The sequence below is a fragment of the Lissotriton vulgaris genome, chromosome 1_2, assembly GCF_964263255.1.
Source record: "Lissotriton vulgaris chromosome 1_2, aLisVul1.2, whole genome shotgun sequence".
Taxonomy (NCBI): domain Eukaryota; kingdom Metazoa; phylum Chordata; class Amphibia; order Caudata; family Salamandridae; genus Lissotriton; species Lissotriton vulgaris.
In genome coordinates, this window is record NC_141686.1 from 288,267,831 (window position 1) to 288,286,056 (window position 18,226).

Here is an 18,226-nt window from a genome sequence, read left to right on the forward strand (position 1 = left end):
TCTGTTTTCATCTCCAAACCAAGCAGCCACCTACTGGATTTGTGCTGCCTGATAACATGCTTCAGTATCTGGTACCCATTGCCATCTTCTTTATACATGCATATCACTGTTTCAATTTTAACTCTGCATCTCTTTTTCCCTTCAGATTCAGTTGCACATTGCTGATCTCAGTTTCTGTATTTTTCTTGGTACTGGGAACATGAAGCACTGAAAAACATACAGACATCTTGACAGCACTAACATCTATTGATTTATTAAAGCCAACATCTGCGTTCATTCCTGCCATTTAGGGATTCTCTTGGGAGTCCCATGGGTGTTCCCAGTGGAAAATGTACAGACTTTTGTTTACTTATGTACAATCTCAACTGCTAACCAAAGTGTTTTAAAATTTCCCTGACAAAACTATATGGCACATGCATATAGCAATACTGTTACCCTGCTATTTCTTACATCGATTCTTCAATCTTTTAATGAGTATCTTGAATGGCGCGGCCATGGTTTTACTTCCAACGCAAACAATAACGTGGTAAGCTGTCACCCCGGTCTGAAACGCCTTTCCAATTCCCATTCCTCAAAAAATGATGCCATTAGTCTAGTCCCTCCACATTCTTCTAGTTTCATGATGATAAAGCCCTCGCTTCCTGTTGATCATCAGATCCTCACTCTATTTTGTAGTCTGAGGCCCTGGTAGGAGATTGCCACCTTCTCTGCATCCTTCTAAACTGCAGGTTATTTGTGGTAGCCTGTACCTTTGCTGGGAATTAATTCAATAGTTTGGTAGTCTGGATGGAGAATGACAACACCAGCAACAATTTCCTACTTCTATGGCACAACAAGTTATAGGGCAAATCTGTTCTGCAGGGTCCTTTTCTGGCAGTATTTCTTGAGTTTCATCTGTACAAATATTGGTCTTTTTCTGTTTATTGCATTGTGCATTATGTACAGTAGTTTGAAGATAGATCGTCTAATAGCAGGCAGTAATTGCAGAGTCGGGAGAGTGGCTGAAATGTGGCTGTAGAGTTAATGTGCTGCTGCAGTTTTAATTCTTTGGATTTGTCGTATTAGATGTTCATACTCCATGGTATAGTCCATTGGAATAGTCTGGAAAGGTGAGGTGGCTGCCTGGACTTTCTTCGGGAATTGAAAATGAAGGCAGATGCTTCAGAGTCACCTCGGTTTGTGGAATATGGATTTGGTCGATTCTTTGACGTGTGGGATCATGGGGCACCTGCCTTAGTGGGTTGTAGTCTTTCCATTCCCCTATTTTATGATTTCTGTTTTTGAGGTGACTGTCCATAATGTATTGGTCAGTGGCTAATTTGGGCCATTGGTTGCTGTCAGTTGTCTTATTTTGAAGGATGAAGGTAGTTTGGTTTACCCAGTTTGAAGATCATCTGGGTATCATCAGCATAGTTGTAGCATGTGTTGGTGAAAGAATGGATAACAACTCCTGTCACAATGCCGTACGGATTGTACGGAGGAGAACAGGAGCTAGAGAGAATATATGACCTATCTTCTAGGAGTCAATCCAGTTAACTATATTTCCTTTTATACCCTTCTCATTTAGGGCCTGATTTGGTGGACAGATTACTCTATCACAAATGTGATGAATATCACATCTACTTTATTAAAAGTGCAATAGGGTATAATGCACTTGTAAAAAGGCAGGCGGGATAGCCGTCATGTTTGTGACAGAGTAACCCATCTGAAGAACTCTACATCAGACCTAAAGTCGGCTCAGTAACACTTCATGGTGTACTGTCTTAAATACTACTGATAGGTTCAGGAACATGAGTACTGACACTCACTCTCTATCCACTAGAGATTTCAGACAGTCCCAAATGAGGACCAGGGCTGATGGAGTGCCTCTTCCCCTGAACTTCCCCGGAAGTTTATATGGCTTATTATCCCCCACTTCTGTTACAGAGGAAGGTGTAGGACATCAGAAACGACCTGTGTCTGTAGCATTAGCTCAGGAAAGACCAATCATCGACCATTTCAGCTATGAGTGACAGAAAAATGGTCACCTGCTTTTGCAAAGTCTCCATTTACACAATCCTTCATACTTCACTTACAAAAATGTAAACAAGTGCTCTTTAGACTGAACATTCCATTTTACAGATGAAGGTTGTAGACTATGAAAACCTATTGTGCGGTTGAGATAGAAAACTCAGAGGGATTTAAAGTCAGCATGTTAATACGCACAACCAGGCCTTCGTTTTACATTTAAGGATGATATAAGTAATCCTGTCCCAACCCCCCTGTTACCCTTAGTTTGGCACAGACCCAGGTAGAAGTGAATGCTAATCACTGAAGGCTTAAACAGTTTTAAGCCTTCAGTGATTCCCTGCTCATTCATTTCATTGAAAAGCTAGAGATGCATGGATGCTACATTGGTCTTCCCACTTCTCTCCATACAGCTCCCGTAGTGATGTGTGCAGTCTCCTTGTTGTCTCTAAGTGGGCTACTTACTATGGGTCTGGTTAGGTCTAGCTAGCAATGGCTGTGACTTTCTGCCAGAACTATTGCCATTACTTTTCTAAAGCAAGGCTTCAGTGGAGTATTTCTCTCTCACCACATGCTAGTGGTGGTTGCTTAGGTGTAAATATTTGCCTTTGGGTGCCTCTATTGCAATGCACGCGGCATAGGCAGAGACTCGTTTACATTTCAAAACTACAGTAAAATATCACATTATTGCACTCTCATTGCACTGAGATTATCAACTCCTGTGACATTCTAGTCTAGCGCTGCACTACCACCATGTGCACATACTGCCACTCAACACTACCAGCCCATCACCAGCATAATACTACCCACAACTACTGCACTACTTCCACTTGGCCTACTCACACCACCCCCAACAGCACCACCCCACCACTTCCCTACCATCTCCAGTCACTAAGAAAATACTTCACACATCAGCACTCAGCACCCTCACAAACACCACTGCTTTACCACCATACTGCCACCTGTAAGTACCCCACTAACACACACATCACCACCATCACATTACCACTGCCACTTCACGATACCACAAATTCACCTCAGTATACCACTTTACTCCCAAAGCACTGCACTACCACCTCATACCACAGAATTACCATAGCACACAACCATTAGAGCATACACAGGATGTCATAGTTCACCTCAGAATATCTGACCACAACAACAGGCGCCAATATCTCTACAGCACCACGCTACAAACCCCACCATGTAAATACTAATCCCACCACAGACCTACGTCACAGCACCATGAGTTCACTCATCTCCACAGCACTACCACACTCTGTATTACCACCTAACAAAACCCCAGCACTTTCTACATCATCTCACTAACAAATGCCACCTACATGCTACTACCTCCAACCCTTACACGTCAATCCCTATCAAGGCACTATGGCCAAACAGCACTAAGTTACCAATACTCATCCACAAACTGCATCCACCAAGACTGTGCTACCATACTTCATCTGCGCATTATCAAGTTGTAACAGCACATATCCTCGACCACTACATTAGCTTAATAATCAAATGGTAAATACAACAAACGACGTATGCAGATTTAAAAAGGAGAGTTCAGAAATCTCACTTTGATCCCATGATCTCTGGTGGTCTCCCAGATGTACTTCTTGCTGATGCTTGCAGCTCCTATGACGAGCACCTCCTTCCCCTCCATGATGTAGCACTGAGACCTCTTGACCATGGTTTGGATCAGCAAACTGGAAGCTGACTCCGCCCCTGCACACGCTGCTGACACATTGAGGCAGTTCATTGTCTCGAACACCCCACAGGACCTCAGACAGAGGTGGGAGTTCACCCCTAAGGCAACAGGGGTAATGGCCTGGTCCACACAAGTCAATATAAAGTCAACACCTAAGAGTGAAGGAACAAACACACAGGTTGGAAGAAACAACTTCTGCAAGCTATTCCTAAATCTGCCTTGTACTCCACCCAGGGACAATAATTACTTATCTTTCACTTTGTATTCACAAGGAGTAAAGGAACTTGTAAAAAGAGTGGAATCTTGTTTGATATTGTAAAATACTTTTAACAACCAGGTGCCCATTCCCCATCTGTGCTACAACTCACCTTTAATTGTGGAATGCCTGATGGTGACAAGGACAGTGCACCCAGTTACAAAAAATGCTCTGTTCCCCGTGCAGGTGCAAACTCTCCCCTGGAGTAGGGGAGATATTCTACCAGTATCTGGGACCCCATCTGTAATATGACCAAGTCTCACGCACCCAAAAAGGATATGACTCCGATCCCCCAATAAGGATGCAGGTTTAGTAAGTAAAGCAAGTAAAATCACACAATAAAGGTGGTAAAATGTAAGTTATTTTTAGTAAGGGACCTAAAAATCTGACTTCGAATGTGTTTTTTTAATTCATGTAGTGGAGGTAGAAATTGTAGGGATATGGGTATGCAACCTTTTAATAGCGCCTCCTATCACTCTCAGAAGCCATACTCCTCACAGGTAAGATAAAGAAACTTTATTGTATAGTTAATTAAAACCATTACAAAAATACAGGTGTGATAATATACTAAAAACACACTGATGTGAGAATAATAGAATTTAAAATTGGTAGTAAAAAAACAAATGTCTTTCTGGGGTAAAACAATGTCCATGGTCAAGATTTTGCCAATAATCTTTGCTTTTTCTCAAAATGTTCGATAAATTTGATTGATCTGCAAATGAATTGGGGGTCTGTGGTACATAATGTTTGTATAATCGCAGACCTACCTTCCAAGGTGAAGCTCCCTACCCAGTGTATGAGGGCAGTGTACTTCTGGGTTGCTCTTAGTTGATGCCTAGCTATCTGCTCCCAAGTCCTTTCCAAACTAGTGCAATAGAAAGGGATTGAGCATACCCTATAATGCCCCTCACTGAGGGCCTCATTTATGAAAAGTGACGCATCGCTGTGTGAAAACAGCAATGTGTCAATTCTCAGTGCGATTGCCTAATGCCGAACTAACTTTCACGGAGACACCACGCCTACCATCAATTCAGTTCAAATTCTCCAAACGTCGGATGACACAGCTCCTAGATGACGGGCGGACAGCCCGAAATGCATTGGAGTAATTTGAAGTTTTGAAATGATGATACATTTTCATAAAAAAGGAATGCGAAAGAATTGAAATACAAAATGTTATCATGAGAACTAATGATGATATTGGATTAAACTTCTAAAATCAACCTCTTGTGGAATCTTGCTTGCACAGGAACCAAAGGTGTGCCCACACTTACAGGGATATCACCAAGGCTTTATGGTGACACTTAACTGAAATCAATTCTCAGTGCACCCTCCTGGCGACATGATGGATCCGTCATATTTACTGTATGACAGACGTATCTGTCGGCGCAAAAATGATACATTGCTGGAGTGTGTCATGAAAGTGACGCAACTCCATCAATGGGTCATTTCACATGGGCAAGTCCCATGTGAAATATGCCTGCGTCAGTCTTATGCCTGCTGTGAGGCAGGTGTGAGATATTGACGCATTTGTGTCTTAGAAGTGACTCATAGATTTCACTGCGTCACTTCTACGAGGCTTACTTTCGTCAGAACGCCCACCCTGCATACATTATACCTGGCGCAGGTATAATGTGGCGCAGAGGTTTACAAAGTGTTGCATCTACCTAGGTGCGTCACTTTGTAAATATGATGCTACATGGTGCATTTTTTACCCTGCTGGTGCATCACAAAAAGTGACACAAAGGCTCATAAACAAGCCCCTCAATGTTTACACTGTTTAAATGCAACACCTGACAGATCGTACCGAAAAACAACTTTAATTTATCGATCAGCAACCATATCAAGTATAAGTTAGAAATCTGCTTCATATCACAAATGGAAGTAGTCTGCAGTCATGTGTTCATGCTTATCGTGCTGAAATTGTGGAATATTTTGGCATCTATATAGTGCAGGTCATTATTTTAACATTCCACGAAGTCCGGGAGCAGGGTCACACGATTAACAGTTCAAATAACTAAAATAGAGGAGGCAGGGTAAGAAAGCTGTCTTGATATACTGAGCAAACCACCAGATGGACCTCACAGAAGAGTATAGATTATGAATGTAGGCATAATGGTCTTCTACCAGTCGTTCACACAGTCATGTGACACTGTGAAGACAATATGCATTAATAGTGGTACAAGACTGTACAGACTGAGGAAGAGCAGGGTATCAAAGCACAATGGGAAAATAATCAATTACTCATATAGTGCGTGTGGAAGATTGTTTACTACTCAGGCCTCTTGCTTGTGAGTTCACTGTTGACATGAGGTATCAACCCGGGAACATTTTACCCTGGTTGATTTTAATTCCACTGAGTGATAATATAGTTTGTCTGTCGTTATGTACATAAATCTTGGTTTCTTCAGCAACCTTGCAAATGCTCTGCTATTTAACATCAACTTAGACAGCATTCTTGAAAAACATTCTATGTGACATGTGGAGGCTGAAAACATTCTATGTGACATGTGGAGGCTGAAATGTGAAAATCCTTTTTTGAACAAAATACAGATCTTTCACTACCACCTCATGACAAACTGGTACAGCTTTCTTGACATCATGATTACTTTTTCACTAAAGATTTTACTGTGTCAATATTACCACATACTCAACAAAGCCAGGCATATTTTTGAATTGGCAGCGCATTCTCTTTGGGAAACTACAGATTACTTGGGGGCATATTATCAAGAATGGCGTTAAAAATTATCGCCGGTTTAGGGGCAGAAAACTGCAGCTAAAGCGACGATAATGGGCTTGATAATATGCCCTTGAGAATTCTAATGGAAGTCCATGTTCTGAACATAATTTTAACACCGTTCTTGATAATATGCCCCCAGATTATGGAATTTAGAGAGCAAAAGCAGTCTTACTAAAGTGACAAATCTACAAATTAAGGCCAAAATATAAAAAAGAGGTTTGAATAGCAAAGAAAAATCAACCAACTGAAATTTGGCTAAAACTATTGGAAATAAGTAAATCGAATAATATTAGGAAATTTTGGGCAGAAATGAATAAAATAGCAAAGGGAGCATTCCGTGAACACAACACAAACATATTAGAGGCAGATTGGATACATTATCTAGTGCAAAACCAAAAAAAACAACAACAACCATCAAGCATTGAAATCAGATCACACTATCCAATACCAACAAAAGAGCGAAGAACCCAAACAAAATGTTGGTGAAAATTGGATCAGAGCACGCCAAGTAAAAATGGTTATACAAAAACTGAGGAGTACTGGCGCCCATGGCCCAAACGGCTTGCCAAATGGGTTCTTTAAACATGACCAATCATTCTGGGCATAACACCTTACCCCACTGTTCAACCACGTCTTTCAAACGGAAAGTATACCATCATCATTTTTTAAAGCAGGCACTAGATCAGACCCGGCGAACTATAGGCTGATCGCTCTTATTGACGTAGAGGCCAAAATATACCCATCAAACCTCCTGACAGCACCGGAAGAATGGGTCACCACGAACAAGATCATCCCTATTACACAGATTGGGTTCAGGCCGGGAACAAACACGTTGTGTAACTTCATAGCCTTGAACCTTCTTGTCGAAAAAGCAAATGAAGATCAACTAAACTGTACAACTGTTTTGTCGACTTAAAAGCAGAGTTCAACACGGTATCTAGGGATCTCCTATAGCAAAAGATGTCAAACTGAGGTACTCCACCAATGTTACTGCGGGCCATTATCAACCTGTACACATCTACCTGGGTCAAGATAAAATTAGGGAATGGTGAAAGAACAACAGCAAAGATCCCAACACACATTGACCTAAAGCAGGGATGTGTACTGTCCCCCACTCTTTTTTACATTTTTACAGCAGACATGGCCAAGAGGCTATCGGAAATTCAAAGTGATTCTCCAAAGTTAGCACACTGCAAAATAAGAAGCATGCAGTACGCAGATGACATCATCCTACGAAAAGTTTCCTGTCTTTACTGAGATCCATTACCCTACCAGATGATCAATGCTTTCTTGTCTCAATGGACATTGAGAGTCTATACACCTGCATCCCGCAGGATGAGACCATCAAGGTAGTGAAGGAAGCCCTCGAGAGAACACCCTGGGAGTATGCTACATCAAAGGTATTTGTAACGGAATGCGCCACCCTTGCCCTGAAATGTAATTTCTTTGAACATGATGGCAAGATTTATTTACAAGCTACGGGGACATCGATGGGCAGTACCTTTGCCCCGTCGGTGGCGGGCCTCTATGTCTTCGATTTTGAGGCCAAGCATATTCTGAGTGCCCTGAACCCGTTCTGTAATAACATACTTATGTGGCAGCGCTACATAGACGATATTTTCGTGATTTGGCAAGGCGAAGAAGCGGTTCTGTTGGATTTTTTCACATGGCTGAATAGACTTGACGATCATTTGAGATTCACCCATGAATATTCCAGAGATGAGTTGACCTTTTTGGATGTCCAGATCAGGAGAAAGGAGAATCGGCTTGAGACAACGACATTTTATAAGCCTACTGCAAAAAATAATTTATTGCACTTTACCAGCTACCATCCGAGAGCCCTACGGGAAAACCTCCCGTATGGGCAGTATCTAAGGATACGTCGCAACTGCAGTAACCTCACTGATTTCAAGTCACAAGCCAATGCTTTGTCTATCAAACTGCAAAAAAGAGGATATCCGCAGAGGATAATTGACAAGAGTCACAAGAGGGCGCGGAACCAGCAGAGGGACATTCTGTTGGATGAAAATCCCCCCAAAGAGAAGGAGGAAATTCCTTTAACCTGCGTCACTACTTTTAATTCACTGTCCAACGCAGTGAGTAAAAGTATCATGAAGAACTGGAGGATCATAACCAGTAACAAAACAGATTGGAAGAAACCTTTATTGTCCTATAAAAGAGCAACTAGCCTGAAGGACTCGCTGGTCCACACAAGACCCAGAACTGAACGGACAACTGTTCCTACACCAAGCGTTCTCAACGCATGGGGCCTTCCACCGGTTAAAGGCCATTTTTCTTGTGGCAATTGCAACGTGTGCCACCTGACCTCCAATACCAAATATCTAGACTTGACAGATGGCACCCGTTGGGAGCAGCGTGGTCATACGAATTGTAACACCACTAACGTGGTATATCTCATCACGTGCAGTTGTGGCCTCCAATACGTGGGAATGACAACACGGCGCACAAGAATCAGAATCTGTGAACACAGAAGTAATATACGGTGTAAAAAGATGACCACAAAACTCACCGTACACTTTCTACAGGCGGGACATACCCCCAATGATTTACAGTGGACCATTCTAGAACATCAAGAATATGGGTCTGAGGCGTCACTTTATGAACGTGAACAACGTTGGGTGTATCGCCTTGGGACAAATAGGGTTGGTCTCAACGATGATATCCCATGGGGCAGTGTCCTGCGAAGATAGAGTATTACACTATGTCCGTGGTTTGTCATGTCCTGTTCTGTTTCCTTATGTCATTTAACAGCTGAGAAACTCGCCTTTTTTAGTAATCCTGAGCAAAAAACCTATGTAGGGAGCATGTTGAGCGTTCGACTAAGGGAGGCACTGGCAGTACCAAAATTATTACTAATAGCTCCACTAGTGTGAAGATGCAGGTTGTGGATTTAGCATCTTAATACTCTGCTTCCTTGATATAATAAGTATCACCCTTTATATATTCCATATGACCCTTTTTGGAATAATGGAAATTGATTAATCAGCTGACTTGAGAATATTGATATCACTTACAGGGCAATGTGGTTACTGAAGTCATGCGGGGGATCGAACTCGCGAAGCATGGCAGCAGGAACTCCCTTTTTGCGCTGTATCCCTTTAAGAATTCTTCTGCAGACGACACCACGTGACTACCGGCGTCCCACGTGGTGTACTCTGTTCCGCCCAGGGCGTTTAATAAACACAGTTCGTTTCCCGGTGAAACTACCGCTTCCGGGAGGGTTGGACAGGAAAGCAGGTCACGGGCGGGGAGCCGCGAGTGCAGAAGTAAGTGACACCCGACCTGATAAACAATCACCCGGGGCCCCTGGTTTTCCGTACTATTACTACTATTATTATTTTCGACAGTGGGGAAATTGATACATACCTCTCTCCCATTGCAGAAAGCCACCGCGTGAAGTACACCCGCGCCACCCTCACCGAAGGGGCATCTTTATGTCCCGCTTTTTGTGAGTAATCAAGAAATATAGCATTTTCGCTGCTTTTCCGTTATGGAGAGGTTCTAAGCCCCTGAGTTTTATATTGTACACACGACGTTAAAAACGGAACGTTTTAACCTTCACTCGACTATGAATAATACTATGGGACGAATGAACCATATGTATGAGGCAAGTCTGACTTGATTTGAAAGCAGGATATACATGCGATTTGCCCCGCATTTTACCGGCAGAATAGGTCGGGCATGTTGGGTGCTGATCTAGATTTTTGAGGCACCTATTCATAGAAATGATATTACACTGCACCGTCACCTTGGGATGGGCTCTGTTTCCAGTATGACACACCCAGTCAGCGCCATTAATGCAGCTTATTCTGAGATATTGGACCACAATTGAGATCTAATTATGTGTCATTGTTTGTCTTTGTCTTTGTCCCCTTTTTCTCCCATAGGTTGCTATGATTGTTTCTGCAAATGGCATGAGATGACATGGTTAACTGTTGTGTGATTATTATTATTTTTTTCACACAGTTTTTTTGAATTTTATTAATTTTCACATTTAGAGCCTCCCGGGAGGGTACGCCTTAGTGCGCGCACACCACCGGAGGACTATTTATTAGGTCCTGAAGAAAGCTGAGCAAAATGCAATAAAACAGCAGAAACATGTCGACCGATTTTTAGGACTGGGGTTCCGTAACTCAGAACCTTGTCTAGTCCACTCACTATTTTTAATCAATGCGGGTTGGCCATCATTAAAAATTTTTTGATTTGGTTACAACCTCTGCATTTTTTAATTTGCACTGACACCACACGTTTAGTCACTTTTTGATTTGGGCACTGTTCCACTCACCACATCCTGCTCCGCTGTAGTCAGGCGTTGTAGCACGCTAGGGTGATACTCGGTCACCCTAGCGGGGACCCGATGATGAAGCATGTCACCAACTAGTGGTGAGTGAGGGTCCTTCTAAATGAATAGAGCTTCACCACTGTAGATTACTAGCTCCAGAGGGTGAGAGGCATACCAGTTGGTATACTAACGGAACTGGCAGCACCATTTTATCTTAGATAAAGACAGAGCACTTTCCATGGGGGTTTATTTATTCATTTATTTAACCTTCACCACACGTTAAGAGAACCGTGGTTATTGTTTTTCAAATGCTTGTGCCTAGTCACTCCTTTGTTGTTTGTGTATCATCCTATGCAGCCAGACCCCAATGGGCCTACAGTGCTCCATTATAAGGCTGCTTGAGTATACTAGGGAGCATGTTTTTTTTATTAATTACAAAAAATGAAGGTCATCTGTTTTTCATCACGCATAGGACAAGACAAAAAATTCAAATGGCATGCAGCAGGAAACACCATAGAGCAAAGTGTCACATACAAGTACTTAGGAGTAGTGGTGGACTCAAGGTTGACTTTAAAAGATCACTTATTGTACAGAAAATCCCAGGCTAACAAACTACGCTTTGCTCTAAATCTACTAAAAAGAAAACTGAAGTGCCCATCCTACTATACTTGCTAAAAGTCATCGCTGCTAAATTTCTTCCAACCCTTACGTACGGCATCAAATTATTCAGAGGACAAGATGCAAACTTCCTGAATTTCCAACAATATTTATTTTAATAATTATTAATAATAATTAATTATTCAAATACATCTTTCAGATCCCGCAGTTTGTATCTCAAGCACAGGTACGTCTGGAATTTGGGCTATCAAACCAGCACCTTGTAAGACAAGCAGCAATATTAAAAATGTGTCGGAAACTAAATGCAGCACAAGAGGATTCCTTGATGGGGCACTGTTGGATCGAAATAAAGAATCAGACAAAGGGAAAAAAACCTGAAACACAGTTCTAGAAGAAGCATTGGTAACCCTCAAAATGCAATAAGCCTGAAATACCAACTACAGATTTGGAGCTTTTGAAAAAATAGCCAACAATGCTGCAAAACAAAAAGCCTGGATCATAGATAAAGCCGCCCTAGCAAAGAAAACGAGCATTGGAAATGCAATAGGTCTCGCATTAGGAAAGTTTGAGCTATTGGTCTTATAAATGATTTTTTTTATTTGTGAAAATAGCTAAATTAATAGCTTTGTCATTTACAATGCCAATAGTTATAACTTTTGCAAACGTGACACCTATAGCATTTGTAATGCAACATGTTTTGTATTTACGTGACTTAGATGTATTGATTTTACAAATAACAATGGCTTTTAATTTTTTTAAATAATTAATACTTAAATAATTTATTTAATTTGTAATGGCAATAGCTTAAACTTTTGTAAATAACTTTTGTGAAGATTATGTTCAGTGTTTTTTATTGTGAAGAAAATCGTGACACCTATAGCATTAGTAATGCAACATGTTTTGTATTTACGTGACTTAGTTGTATTGATATTACAAATAACAATGGCTTTTAATTTTTTTAAATAATTAATAGTTAAATAATTTATTTAATTTGTAATGGCAATAGCTTAAACTTTTGTAAAGAACTTTTGTGAAGATTATGTTCAGTGTTTTTTATTGTGAAGAAAATCGTGACACCTATAGCATTAGTAATGCAACATGTTTTGTATTTACGTGACTTAGTTGTATTGATATTACAAATAACAATGGCTTTTAATTTTTTTAAATAATTAATAGTTAAATAATTTATTTAATTTGTAATGGCAATAGCTTAAACTTTTGTAAAGAACTTTTGTGAAGATTATGTTCAGTGTTTTTTATTGTGACGAAAATCCAAGAACAGAAGTGAAATATTACCATCTTTTTGTGATTTGTAATAAAGCGTGAAAGCTTGAAAACAGCTTGAAACATTGAAAGAACATATTTGAACCAGTGATGCTGTGGTTGCACTGAGTGATGTAGTGGTTGCGCTGAGTGATGCTGTGGTTGCACTGAGTGATGCTGTGGTTCCGCTGAGTGATGATGTGGTTGCGCTGAGTGATGCTGTGGTTGCGCTGAGTGGTGTGTGCATCGGTGGAGCTTAGTGGGTGCATTGGTGGAGCTTAGTTGGATCATCGGTGGAGCTGTGTGGTGGGTGCATCGGTGGAGCTGTGTGGTGGGTGCCTCGGCAGAGCTGTGTGGTGGGTGCATCAGCAGAGCTGTGCGGTGGGTGCATCGGCGGAGCTGTGTGGTGGCTGCATTCGCGGAGCTGTGTGGTGGGTGCATCGGTGGAGATGTGTGGTGGGTGCATCTGCATAGCTGTGTGGTGGGTGCATCGGTGGAGCTGTGTGGGGGGTGCTTCGGTGGAGCTGTGTGGTGGGTGCACCTGTGGAGCTGTGTGGTGGGTGCATCTGTGGAGCTGTGTGGTGGGTGCATCTGTGGAGCTGTGTGGTGGGTGCCTCGGTGGAGCTGTGTGGTGGGTGCCTTGGTGGAGCTGTATGGTGGGTGCCTCGTGGAGCTGTGTGGGGGTGCATCAGTGGAGTTGTGTGGTGGGTGCATCGGTGGAGCTGTGTCGTGGAGCTGTGTGGTGAGTGCATCGGTGGAGCTGGGTGGTGGGTGCATCGGTGGAGCGGTGTCGGTGGAGCTGTTGGTGGGTGCATCGGTGGAGCTGTGTGGTTGGTGCCTCGGTGCAGCTGTGTGGTGGGTACATCGGTGGAGCTGTGTGGTGGGTGCATCGGTGGAGCTATGTAGGTGGAGTTGTGTGGTGGGTGCATCGGTGGAGCTGTGTGGTGGGTGCATTGGTGGAGCTGTGTGGTGCGTGCATCGGTGGAGCTGTGTGGTGGGTGCATCGGTGGAGCTGTGTGGTGGGTGCCTGGGTGGAGCTCTGTGGTGGGTGCATCGGTGAAGCTGTGTGGTGGGTGCATCGGTGGAGCTTAGTGGGTGCATTGGTGGAGATGTGAAAACAGCTGCTGTATTTATTTTGTCCAGGGGCATTTATTAAATAAAGCTAATCACTTTCAGCTAAAGTGTCCTGGTGATTGGATCACGTGGTGTGGGCTGTCACAACAGTAATTGTGTCTGTTCCTGCATTATTCATTTTCCTACTCTGCAGCCTTCTGAGATTGTGTGACTGGGTGTCTTCCTAAGACAGACTCCTGTGACAGTGAATACATTTCCTGCAAGACAAAGTTCTTTGTGATGGAAACTTATGAGCGGGTCTATCACTGTGCTGCCTGTGGCGAGTGCAAACTACAATCAATTGGCACTGCTTAAAATAATATTTTTTAAAACCTGATTTTATTATGCCAGTTTCAAAAAAACTAGTAGTTTCATTTAACCTGCATTAACAGTAGCATTTTTGGAAGTCCTTTACTGTAGCCTTTATTCAAATAAAAAACCAGCGGTAGGAGCTTTGGCTGGAGCGAATTCAGAAGCGAGCAGGGCAGCGCTACACGAATGTCCGGTGAGTATGTTTGTTTACACATCAGCGCGCGACAGGGAGGGGTTTCTTCCCCTGAGTGACTGTGCAGAGATTAGTGACAGACTGAGGACTTTGCATTGAGCTGACAGAACTAGTAAGCTGTGCAGCATCATCAAAATAAAAACAAAAAGTGCGATGGTAGTCGTGTTATTCCACTGTTGCACATGCATTAGAACGCATGTGCATGCCAGCGGAATGACGCATGTGCCATATTCTTTACTTTTTCATTTGTCGATCCTATCTGGCGGCCACGACTTGTGTTGGTAAATAAAATTTCGATTTTCTGGTGCCAAAGCGTCAGTTACATTTAAAAACAAGATAAGAAGAAACAATGGAAGAAAGGATGGGGAAAAAGGAAAGTAAGGGAGAGAAAGGAGGAAAATAAGGAAAAGGAGAAAGCAGCTAAGAAGAATTGTGAGGGAGTTACATCAGCACGAGAAACAAGAGGTGGTGAGTGGAAAATGGAATGAGATGGGATGGGAGCAGAAGAAGGAAGAGGAGACATGGTGTAGAGATAGAGAGGTGGAAAAGCGACACCAATATGAAGAAGGGATGAGGCGGGGATAAGGGAGGGATAGAAGCTGTAAGTAGAGCTTCGTGGGAAGGGTAATTTATGTTGGAAAAAAGGAAATGAGTGATGGAGAGGTGGAGAAGAGAATACGAGGGGCTTAGATAAAGAAATAGGAGAGGCGAGTAGGAAGGGAAACTGGGGTAAGGAACAGCTGACAGAGGAGAAAAAAACCATTAGGGGCAGAGGAAGGAAGAGAGATGAAAGTGACTGCAGAGGAAAGAGAGGGATGAAAGTGCGACAAGGTAGCCGCCAGGCTGAAGGGATATTGGGAGATGCGCTCCAGTGATGGAAGGAGCACAGACAGCTGTGAATGTCAGAGCCGCAGATACGTGCCCGGTATCTCCGCCGCCATCAGGCGCCATCAAAGATCCAGGTGTCCTTCTAGTCGAGGTAGGCGCTAGCGGGCACGAGACGGAGCTTGGAGACCCGTGACGGGGTGGAGAGAGGGGGGTGATGAACATTGAGAGACAGAGGCCGACAGAAGCAAAGATACCCAGGCAGGGCCACACACTAAAAGAACTAAGAGACAGAGGCAAGAGGAGACAGGAAGGCTGTAACAGAGGAAGACAGAGTGAGAGAGTGAGAAACATGCAGAAACAGAGGCAAAGACAGAGAGAGAGAGACAGGGAATGGTTGGCAGAGAGATGGCGACAGACAGGGGCAAAGAAAGAGCCAGACAAAGGCCGAATGAGATAAGCAGAGTCAGACAAGTACAACAGAGACAGAAACTAACGAACAGTCATAGAAAGATCTCAACAGCAACAGACTGAGGCAAAGACAGAGACAGGTAGTATCAGATTTGCAGATACAGAGTTGGCAGAGACGTACAGAGTCAGAGAAAGAAAGAGACTGGCAGGGGCATGGAGGCAGAGTTTAGAAGGAGGTAGACAACAAGACGGAGGGCATTGCTGTGGGGAGGGGAAATGCGACACGGCCGCAGCAGAAGGCGGAGTGGGGAGAGCGGCGATGAGGGTGTGAAGCAGCAGGGGCCTTTGAAGTGAAGCTAAGCTTCACTTCAAAGGTGTGGGAGGAGTGCGGCTGAGGCAGAGCGCACGCTGGAGAAAGCTTGTGGGGCGGAGCGGGAAGAGCTGCTGGGGAAAAGATTTGATGCTATGCACGCGCATTTTAGGTCAATGCGCTTGCGCATTGACCTAAAAGCGCACAGGCATGGCATCAAATCGCCACTTTAGATAAACTCTGTTTAAGCCCCTATAGTCTCGCTCCGCTCAATGCGCATGCGCATTGAGAGACGAGACCTAAAAACACGGCTGGACGGTATTAGCTTCATATGAGAGACGCTCCCTACTACCATACTTAGTCAACATATAACAACTGCTATCCAACAATTGCTACTCGGTTGGGGGCTTTTAACTCAAAAGATCAGGTTCCAGCATGGAAACAAACATTGCCAGCAACACTCTGCAGACTTTGCGGCCAAGCAGAAGAAACTCTGAATAACTTGAGACGTTATTATCTATTACAAGCATTTCGTACATATCAAATTAGATCATGTCGGCCAGCACGAATAGCCAATTTTTACAGGTAGCATGCAGGGCCACCAGATTCCTGCAGAAGGTCTGTTTCTTACTACAGAAATCTGAAAAATAGCACTTTTTTTAAATCTTTGGCTACGGGAAAATACTGATGCCGAATTCAGTTTTCTTTTCTCCTGGCATTGTTTTTTAATATTTAGTTTTATTATGTAACCATTATATTGTTATCTCAGGATCTGCACACCATGGTACATTACAGTGTATAAAATCAAATGTTTATAACTAAAGGACTGAGGGGCAAATCACTGCATACCACCTAATTCAATTTCAATTTTGTAAATATGATAGTATATATTACCTGTGTATCCTTTTTACCTTTTAAACGTTATCTGGATTTAAGCACAAAAATTGTAAAGGTTTTAATGAACTATATACAATAAAATGTACTTACAGTCTTACTGATGAAGTGAGAATTGTCTTCTAAACCACATATAGTTGTTAACCTGTGAATGTGTAAATGTACTGGTCAATGTAACCTTTGCTGAGATTATGTCGACCAATTGAGATTCTACGTTATTCCTTCTTGAATATGTTTTCTCGCTGACTTAGTTGATTTGACAGTTTGCTCTGTATTGAATATAATGCTTAACAGTTGTGGCCCCAGTGGGTGATGTGATTCCATGTCTGTGACCATCTTGTTTTGTACTCGCTAGGATATTATGTGTGAAGCTGTACTCTTGCACTGTACGTTTTTCTGTTAGTGGCGGCTCCTTTGCTATGGCGGAGGAGCGTCGCCCCCCTGGCCAGACCCAAAACCTGAATAATAAAACAGGTTTATTATCATTTTATATTTCACGTTCTAGTCTACGGTCATAGTGGGGTAAGTCATAGAGCGGAGTGGTGGCCACTGCTATCAGTGCGCATGTTGGTTTAGCTAGCCGTCTCGGGCCGGCCAAACCGACATGCACCAGCTGTATTGCTGGGTTGGAGACAGCAAAGCGCAGACCCCCAATCTCTCAGTGAGCAGAAATTCACAGCACTCAGGTCATTCCTAAGGCTGCTTTCAAACATGAGAGCAGCGTCAGGATTCACCGCAGGGGAGCCTGTGCTGAAGTGAGGAACTCGAGCAGAGGAAGTAAGTTTTATTTTCATTTTTTTTGTCCATTGTCCCGCTCCTCCCTTCTTGCCACACCACTCCACCCACACAGCAGCTACTTCCGTTTTTGTGTTTATTTTTAGAAACTAATAAAATACAGTTTAAAAAAAGAATACCTGTGAATGTGTTCTGCCGATTTGTTAAATTGTGGTTGCTATGGGGGATTCTTTCATGTTGTATACTATCCTTTCCTAAAAACAGGCCCATTGTCCTTGAACTAATTTTAAATCCATTGTTGGTAACAGTGACTAATGAGAAGTCTTCTCTCACCAAAACACCCGTCAAGAAACCAATGACTACTTAGGTGTCTGGCTCTGATGGAGTCACCCAAGACTACAGAATGCCACTTCCACAGCCCTAAATGTCTCCAGCCAGTTTAGTCAAAACTCTTTCTGGGACTTACATTAGGGAAGGTGTCACTCACTGCCCCCGCCTGCAAGGGGATTTCAAATCCCCTTTAATTGTGCAGGCA

General features: G+C 42.9%; 1 protein-coding gene across 1 annotated transcript in view; it reads right to left on the bottom strand.

Moving 5' to 3' along the window:
* Window positions 1-18,226, bottom strand: part of LOC147736517 (carnosine synthase 1-like) — a 371,087-nt gene that overhangs the window by 117,405 nt on the left and 235,456 nt on the right. The window contains exon 6 of the mRNA XM_086953763.1: window positions 3,590-3,873. Within this exon, the coding sequence (XP_086809889.1) occupies window positions 3,590-3,873 (284 nt within the window). The remainder of the gene's footprint in view (window positions 1-3,589; window positions 3,874-18,226) is intronic.